The following is a 9,164-nucleotide window of genomic DNA, read 5'->3' as shown; positions in this document are numbered from 1 at the left end:
CATTAGTCGTCTTTTTTTTTAAAGCTTAGTTGCTATAATACTAGAGCTGGCACATTCGCCTCCTTAGTGACAGCAGCTGTCGCTATTATTTGGGGGGTGGCGACGTCTGAAGAAAAAAAGTGTGTACAACTGAGGGCTGCATGGGTCGTTCGCTATGTGGTAGCGGTACCCTTTGTCGCCGCCGTCGCCTTTGGCGTTGGAGACCGAAATGGAGGTGCAAAATCAGGCGGGGTGTGGGAAAGGAAAGCGAGGGACAGGAGGGGCTGAAGCATAAGGTCTGCAGATCGCCGCATGCATTAACTCACTCACAGCGCCTGAGCCGCCTTCAGCTGCCGCTATTCCCGCCTCGCTACAGCGCCCAACCAGCTTCGTCAACTCTCGCCTCCCACTAGCTTGAGGAGGAGAAAAATTACCCCGCGAGCGCCATCCCCCTCAGGCTGAAGAGCAGAGCAGGAGCAAGGTGGATTTAATGCATGCATTTCTCTAGTTCTCAATCGCTGAGGAAAACAGCGAAAACAAAAAACGGGGAGGGGGGTAAAGAGAAAGAATCGCCAGCCTGATAAAGAAGGATATTTCCCCTCAGTTTCTGGCTTGTCGCCCAGCGATCGAGCTGCCTTTGGAGATTTATAGCAGCAAAGAAGCCAGAGATATGGAAATCCGTGGAAGAGCTATGGCTGTCCCCCGCATTGGTTGAAAGGCATGCTAAGGAGACTCACATGCACCCTCTCTCCTGGACCCCGCCAGGGGCTAGCCACGCCATGCTGACCTGCACCCACGGAGCAAGTCCTCGGGTGCAATGAGGCAGCCGCTTGCCACCCAAGGTTGACGCGGTGGCGGCTTCGCTCGCTCCCCTCTATTCGGGGGCTGCTTCGCATCCTGCTGCTGTTGTCAAAGGAGAGCGCCGGCGGCTCTCTGGATTAGGCGCGAAGCCGGCAGGAGGCATGAAGGGCACTACGATGGAGCCGGGGCTGTAGTTGCCCGCTGGGCTGGCTGTTCTTTTGCTTTTTGGCAGGAGAGGGAGCGCCGAAAGGCTCTGCCCAAAGATGCCTTTGTGCGATGCCCACTCCTCACAGAGGAGAGGAAACGGCGCCCAAACGCGGCTGCCCGTCTGACTGATTGTGGCTACTTTGCGCGGAAAAAAAGCCTTTCTCCTCTCCTCCTGGCCGCCTTTCTGAACTTCCAGGGATGGCCGATTGACGTGCGGGGAAGGTAACGTTGAATGGTGCTTCTCTACGCGAGCTCGTCCTGGCTGTGAGTGGGAAGGAGCATCAAGGAGCGCTACCCTCTGGAGCAAAGGCAGGCAGGCTGGTGGCCCCGAAGAACCAGGCGAATTTTGGAAGCAAGGGGAGGGACCCCCGAAGTAAGAGGGAAGGGGAGAAGTGGGGTGGAAAGAGGGAAAAGAAAGTAGGGAGGGGAAGGGTTAGAAAGGAAGGGGAAGAGTCTAGCAGAGCATCCTTTTTCTCACACCTGGCAAACTGCGGATTGGAGACTCTGGCTGCCCTCTTGGTATTATGTCTGCACTTCGAAGGAAATTTGGGGACGATTATCAAGTAGTGACCACCTCGTCCAGTGGGTCAGGCTTCCACCAACAGCAAGCATCGGCCCACAAGAAAAAGCGCCAGAGGTTTGTGGACAAGAATGGCAGGTGTAACGTGCAGCATGGCAACCTGGGCAGTGAGACAAGCCGCTATCTGTCTGACTTGTTCACCACCTTGGTGGACCTCAAGTGGCGCTGGAACCTTTTCATCTTCATCCTCACCTACACTGTGGCCTGGCTTTTCATGGCCTCCATGTGGTGGGTCATTGCCTACATGCGGGGTGACTTGAACAAAGCCCATGATGAGAAATACACACCTTGCGTTGCCAATGTCTACAACTTCCCCTCTGCCTTCCTCTTCTTTATAGAGACAGAGGCTACAATTGGCTATGGCTACAGATACATTACAGACAAATGCCCAGAGGGCATCATCCTCTTCCTTTTCCAGTCCATTTTGGGCTCCATTGTGGATGCTTTTCTTATAGGCTGTATGTTTATCAAGATGTCTCAACCTAAAAAACGGGCGGAGACACTGATGTTCAGCGAACATGCTGCCATATCCATGAGGGATGGCAAACTCACCCTCATGTTCAGGGTGGGCAACCTTCGCAACAGCCACATGGTCTCCGCACAAATCCGCTGCAAACTTCTCAAAGTAAGTTCAAGCTTTCCTGCCTTCAGTTCTAATCATACTTGACTATTCATCTTTGCTTCACTTTGGTTTTCCAGTTTACACTTGTATCCTTCCATACCTTTCTTAACAAGATTTCACTTAAAAACTACATACAGTTCCTGTTTTTCTAGCTCCTAATTTCTCACCTTAATGTAATGTAAGGAATACTACAAAATTCCATGAATGAGGCAGGACACTTGTATAAGGACAAGTTTCATTTTCCTCCCTACATTCTTCGAGAGAACCCTTGGCATATTTCTTGTGCTTGAGTTTTCTATTTGCATTGCTGTTTGCATTGCTGTTTCCTGTAAGTGCTCTTCAGTGAATGTCTCCTGCTGTACATCTCTTTATGAACCCTTTTTCTGTAATCTGTTGCATTGTCTCCCCTCTATTTTCCTTATTAAAATTATGGTTTCCTGCATCTATGGCTCAGTTCCCTTCTCCTTTTTCATTACAATGGCAGCTTCTCAGACTGCTAATGAATTGAAGTTAATTTTTTAATGTAGTCCCCAGCCTTTAAATTAAGGCTTTCTCCATCTTTCTTGTTTCTGGATTACAGTCTGGACTATAATCATTTTACCAGTACATGTTGTCTTTTTAAATTATTGATTAAACCTCTTGTTCTTATTTCTTTTTGTGAAATTCTGTTTAACAGTAGTATTCACCTATTTTTGTAAATAAAAGGGAAAAGTCATTGCCTTCTGGCTTGTACAGATTGGTGCTGTTTGAATGAACATGACTTTTTTCGATTCAGTCATTGTGTTGGAAATACTGATCATGAAGTATGTAAGTTGTATGACTGAAGTAGTTAATTCTTTTAAGTTCTGTGGAGTACATATATTTCTTAAGGTTCAGTATGATGATGTCATTACTTTATATACCTTTCAAAGACAAATAATGTTTTAAGTTTAAACATTATTTTGACTGCTGAGATAAACTTGATTATCAGTCTAAGTATGATCAAATTGTATACTCCCATGAGTGGCAATTATGTACAGGTTGTGTAAAGTGCTGTACAGATCTTTGCTATCACCTGTTGAAACTTGTGCTACAGATCATAGGTATAACCTTTTAAAACTAAAATGCTTCTGGAAGGCCAGTTCATGTTTTAGTTTTGCTGAAACACAATGCTGCCTTATCTCCTGGCTGCGAGGAGAACTCTGTGGGCTCACACTGTGGGCTCACACGCTCCTCCTTCCTGCTGATGCATAGGAGATAAATTCTTCTCCTATTCTGAAACACCAGACTGTGTTTTGCAATTATGATGATAAGCCAGCTTCAAACTGATTTAGACTAAATAGGGTTAATGCTAACACTGGTGGCTATGGTACTGTGGAAAAGAGCTTAAAGTAATCAAAAACATGAGTGTACACTGCAGTTTTGTTATATAGATTATATTTTCATGTTGCAGTATAAAAAATACATTGAGGGGAGCCTGGTGCTTCTCCTTTCTTGTTATTATTGTAGTTTTTGTGATTTTTGAAGACTATTGTACCAGAAGCTAAAATACTGCCTTATTTAGGCAGTGAACATTCCCTTGCAAGTGATAAGAATACTGGTTGAAACTTACTACATAGTTAGTATTTTAAATTAGGGGAAATTCTTTGACTTCTTTAACTTCATTAAGATTCTATTATATGTCCAGGTAGGCTGTCTGGTCCTTCTTTCCTGGGTGGGATATTCCAGAGTTTCACTTTCTGATAATTAACTCTGACTTCTAAACGTACTGTAGCATCTTATGGTGAATAATGATACAAAACTGAGGTAGAAATCATTCGTTTGCTCAAGGGCTCACACATTTAGTAAAACTTACTTTATATTTTTCTTGAGTAAAGGATAAATGATTATTCTGAGAAATTAAGGAAGGATATTTGTACCACTTGTACTCCAATATTTGATAAATAATAGTGTGAATCGCTTCTTCTCACTTACAATAGGATGAGGTTCATAAATTAAGATACCCTGTTGTGCTTTATCTCACAATATATGCTTACAGAATTTCTAGGTAGGGAAATCCCACTAATATGCACCGTAGCCGCCACCACCAGTTTTATCACTACTTTTAATTTAAAATGGTAACATAAATTACATGAAATACTCTTGTTAGTATTCATCTAGTGATTAGATTCTAATCTTTGCAAGGAACCAATATGTGCACCGTGGAATGGACTTTCTTTATTAGGATGTAACAACCAATTATAAAAACAGATTGCAGTATTTATCACAACCTTGATTTAAATTAATTACTTTCCCCAGTTCAGATCTGTATTGTATGTTAATTACCATACTGGTTCATACATTACAAAGTTGCTCTTTTCTGTAACTTTGAGATGTCTTTACATATGATTTATTTGGTAGTACAAATTAGTTGGGAAATGTTGATCAGTTTTATAGGGGAGCTCTATAGCCACAGAACTGTATAGTTTAAGTAGTATCTTATTTAAATTTATCTTTTTAACAGTCTCTATGTATTCTCTTATGCTTTTATGTAATCAAGAAAAGAAAAGAATTTTGTCCTAAAGCATTATGAATGAGTAATGACATGCTGCACATTTAAAATGCTACCTTTATTTTATATAATGCAGTTGGAATAATATAAAGTATATTCCTTCATACAAAGTAGCACATGCATAAAATATCTTGCTTGCTATGTGTGAAAGCTGAACTTCTCTTACAGTGCAGCACACCAATTCAGAAATATAATTAGGGATGACAATTAGGGTATCAAAACAAATTCCATAAAATGTGGCTGACCTTTGGCAAGAGGTAGAGTAAAATCTAGAAGTGATAAAAAAATTGGGAAATTTATTGGGGGAGGGGCTTGAGCAAATTGTGTTTGTACATGCACAATTTTCTGATGAACAAATTGTATTCGAAGTGTGTAACATGTGGAAAACAATTCCTTTTACACACAACACCCAAATAAAATGGAATTAGATGTATTTTCAAAGTCTCAGAGTGATTTTCACAAAATACTATATTGGTTAAAGTGTAGTTAAGAAAGAGTCAAAAATGTTAAATGTTAACAAAATGTTAAAAGCAGCAAATGAAATTTGGACATGGGTGGCATAGTTTGTGAAGTTAGATGCCACAGTAGAGGAACAGCAGGATTTCTTTAGATTAGTTTAAATAAATGGGAAGTCAGCTTTGCCACTGGATTCCATATAGGATTCATAAATAATCTTAGATTTTTTTAATGTGAGGAGATAAAGACTGGTGCTTTGTTTGAAATGTTCCTTCCTATCCCTAAAAAGACAAAGAAAGGAGGAGGGGGAAGCGTAGGGCTAGATAATGGAGCAAACTTATCAGTTTCTTTTCTGGAGAATGGGTGCTTTTTTTACTGACCACACCTGTCATGACAGGCAGGCCCACCAATAGTACCCACCAATAGTACATTTTAGGAGAGTGTCCATTGTGCTATTTCAGTACTCTAAATGTATCTCCTCAGTTATCTCATGGCTACACATATGAACAGATAGTTCATTCAAAAAAATGGGTGGTGGAGGAGAAATAAATTATTTATATGGAGAGAGGACAATGAGAATAGTTTTTCCTTGTATTAGAACACATTTATGTATTCTAAAGTTTAACCCCAGCCAATCATTCATGGCTATGTCTAACTGGCAACAGTGTCAGCAACTTCTTGTCTATGAAAAGCACTGGGTAATCCTTATTCTAGGAGTAGATAATCTTGGGCCTCCTGGATGTCGGAATGCAAATCTCACAATCCTTTACAGCCTGGGCTGATGAGATATAGTTTAAATTATCCTTCCATGGTTGTGGTACCCTCCAGATGTGTAGGTTTCAGTTCTCGGGATTATGAGCTGTGGTCATGCTGCGTAAGGAATTCTGTAAATTGGAGTCTACACTTGGAAGGTGCCCAAGTTGAAGAATTCTACTCTAGAACTTTTGCCTTATGGAGAATCCTCCTATGCAAACATCTTGTGTTATTCAGTTAGATATGTATTATGGTAAGGCAGCTTCAATTAATTTCTTTGGAGCTTTTGTGTTTATTTTTTAAGGGAAAACAACATAATGTCCTGTGGCTTCGAGGACAGTATGGAAAAGACTGAATTAACAAAAAGGAGAAAAAGCTAACATTATAAAATTAAGAATTTTATAAAATTCTTTTATAAAAGCTAACATAAAATTAAGAATTTTGAACTAGTTTTAACATAATGTCTTCCCTATTACATGTTTTTTCAAGTTAAGTCTTTTAGTTAACAATATGACTTTACATGTTAGTAACAGAGTGGTTGTGTCCAACTTCATCGTATGGAAGAGAATTTCCAGGCTATTACTAGACAGCGATATCAGAAACAATAAAACTAGTTAAGTAAGAATGAATAGAGGCACTAAGTATCAGAAAGAATAGCAAAATGCAGTGTGGTAACAAGTGTTGTGTTGCAGATAAATTGACTCACCAGTCCTTTGACAGGCTATCCATGCCTCAGGACATGGCATGCCTCAGATAATTGTTGTGGTACTGATCTGGTTTTTCTGAGTAAGATAAGTTAATGTAATATGTAGTGTATGAATAAATCAAGAAACAATTTTTCAGCCTGAAAAGCTTCAGAGATAACTCATTGGTCACAATAAATTATTTTTCACATAACCTATATTTTTAAATATTAAAATTACTGTTTTTATAATGATAAGTCAGAGAACATTTTGTTTAGAAAATAGGATAAAAAAATGTAATAATTCTATATATTTTGGAACAGCCTCACATCCTGTTCGTCTTAACGAGAATGGTACATTTTTGCTCTATCTTCAGGGCACATATCATTCAGTATGTAGGCCATTCTGTGATACTCATTTCCTATTAAATGCAAATTCAAAACAAAATGAATGAATGAATGAATGAAAAGCAAAATTCCATAGATGATTCTGAAATCCATGCTTTAAGCATTTAAAGCATGTAAGCATTTCATGCTTAAAATGTGTATGTAAAACTTATGTAATAAAAAGACATATCTAGAAAAAAACATGTATGTACCTGTAGTGAGTATTCTTTACACTGGAATGCTGTTTAATTTTTTTTCCCTGGTGCCTTCAAATCAGTGTTGTCTCCTGGTGACTCCCTGGCCTAGTCCCTACAGTTTTCTTGGCAAGGTTTTTCAGAAGTGGTTTGCCATTGCCTACTTCCCAGGGCTGAGAGAAAGTAACTGGCTCAAGGTCATCCAGCTGGCTTCATGCCTAATATGGGACTAGAACTCCAAGTCTCCCAGTTTTTAGCATGATGCCTTAACTACTACACTAAACTGGCTTTATTTGCTATTATGCTGTTTAATAAAAGCTGTTAAATGACATTTGTGGCTTTCTTTCCTAACAACAGCATATGGTGTCAAAATTAAAAATTTCGATATTTTAAATATAGGCCTCAGCATATATGATAAGATCTAATAATATTTGGAGATTTATATAATGCCAAATTTCATGTAATAAAATTTATTACAGCAGAATTTTTCATCTGCAAAATGGCATAGAATAACATTTGGATTATAGTTGATTCCTGTCCTAAGCATGCTTTCCAGGAGTTTTACTGGTATAATGAGTATCAAAATAATTATATTTAATCTTGTCAGTAACACTGATCTATACATCTATGTCTGGGTATTTTAAAAGTTTATCCCACAATAAATAATGCAAATTTGTACCTCTGTGTATTATCATATTTTTGAGTTACTTTAAGATATTCCAGTTACAAAATAGCTATATTTTAACACACATTCATACACAACTGTCAATTTGGGCAATTATTTTAATTGATCAGACTTCATTATTCTTAGAAATTAGTAGTACATTAATTTAATAACTTGTCCCATTAATTTCAGAGTGTTCTGTACTGTAGGTATGACTAAAGCTGCAATCCTGTACATATATACCTGGGGTTAATTCCATTAACTTTTTGAATAGATACATAAGTACCATCCATCCACTGCAAATCTAATTAAGTTTAGTAAAATGACAGCATCTGTCAGTGCAATAGATGCCCCTCTCTCTTTTTCTCAGAAGAACTTCCAGATGGTTTTGAGTGGAGGCATTTCATGTAGTGGGGAAGAATATAAACGAAAATAGTATTGCTTGAATGGAAGTCTACTTGCATAATATTGAGAATAGCCCAGTATCTGGATCCAATCTTGCATGCATATCTATTCAGTCAGTCAGTCAGTCTATCTATCTATTTATAAAAGCACATAATACTGTTTTTTTGTTCCTAACATCAGCCACTAAATCAGGAAAAAAAAAGCATGTGAATCAGTCTGGAATCAAAGGGGATACAGTTAGCCAAGCAGAATAAAGTTCTTCTATTGATGTATTTATGGCACATGTCCTTCCTTGGAATGCTAATGAATAATCATTGTACTGTACAGAAAAGTCTCATATCTCTACTAAGTTAGCTTCCGTAGGTGGTGAAACTTTTAACCTGTACTCCTAAGATGATCTCATCCCATAGGCTGGCTTAGATGGGAAGGAACAGTCTGTAGTCTTGTAGGCTGTACTTCCAATAATATTAAGTTGTTTACTTATCAAATAATACTTCTGTCTGTTTTGGATTGAGCTTCAGCTGGTTAGGCCACATGCAATCATTGTATCAAGGTAGGCTTGTACATTTTCACAGCTTGCTTTACATAAGTTGAGAGGCAGAACTTGGTATTATTACCTATTGATAAGTTCTAGCTGTCAAGCTTCTCAGACCAGGACCTAGCTGTAAGTCATATAAACTTGACTTTACATGGCTTAACTAGGTTGCTAGGCTTGACCTAGGCAGAAATCTCTGAAACACTTGACATCATTATTGCAAACGAGGATGAAGCTGGGCAAACCACTAGATTGTCTTCTGCAAGTGTGAGCATGCAATTCTTTCTGCCCATGACAGTCTAAACCCATTGCTTTTCCCTGCTATAGCAGGGAATCTTTGCCTGGTGCTTCGTGGTCTTCAAGCTGGGA

General features: G+C 39.1%; 1 protein-coding gene across 1 annotated transcript in view; it reads left to right on the top strand.

Annotated features, from left to right (window-relative positions):
• Positions 1-934: 934 nt before the first annotated feature.
• Positions 935-9,164, top strand: part of KCNJ3 (potassium inwardly rectifying channel subfamily J member 3) — a 117,753-nt gene continuing 109,523 nt past the window's right edge. Inside the window, exon 1 of the mRNA XM_063318352.1 lies at positions 935-2,192. Within this exon, the coding sequence (XP_063174422.1) occupies positions 1,512-2,192 (681 nt within the window). The 5' untranslated portion in view covers positions 935-1,511. The remainder of the gene's footprint in view (positions 2,193-9,164) is intronic.

Source organism: Candoia aspera, chromosome 1 (genome assembly GCF_035149785.1).
Source record: "Candoia aspera isolate rCanAsp1 chromosome 1, rCanAsp1.hap2, whole genome shotgun sequence".
In the NCBI taxonomy this organism is placed as follows: Eukaryota; Metazoa; Chordata; class Lepidosauria; order Squamata; family Boidae; genus Candoia; species Candoia aspera.
The sequence above is the reverse complement of the archived record's forward strand: the minus strand, read 5'-3'. Positions and strand labels throughout refer to the sequence as shown.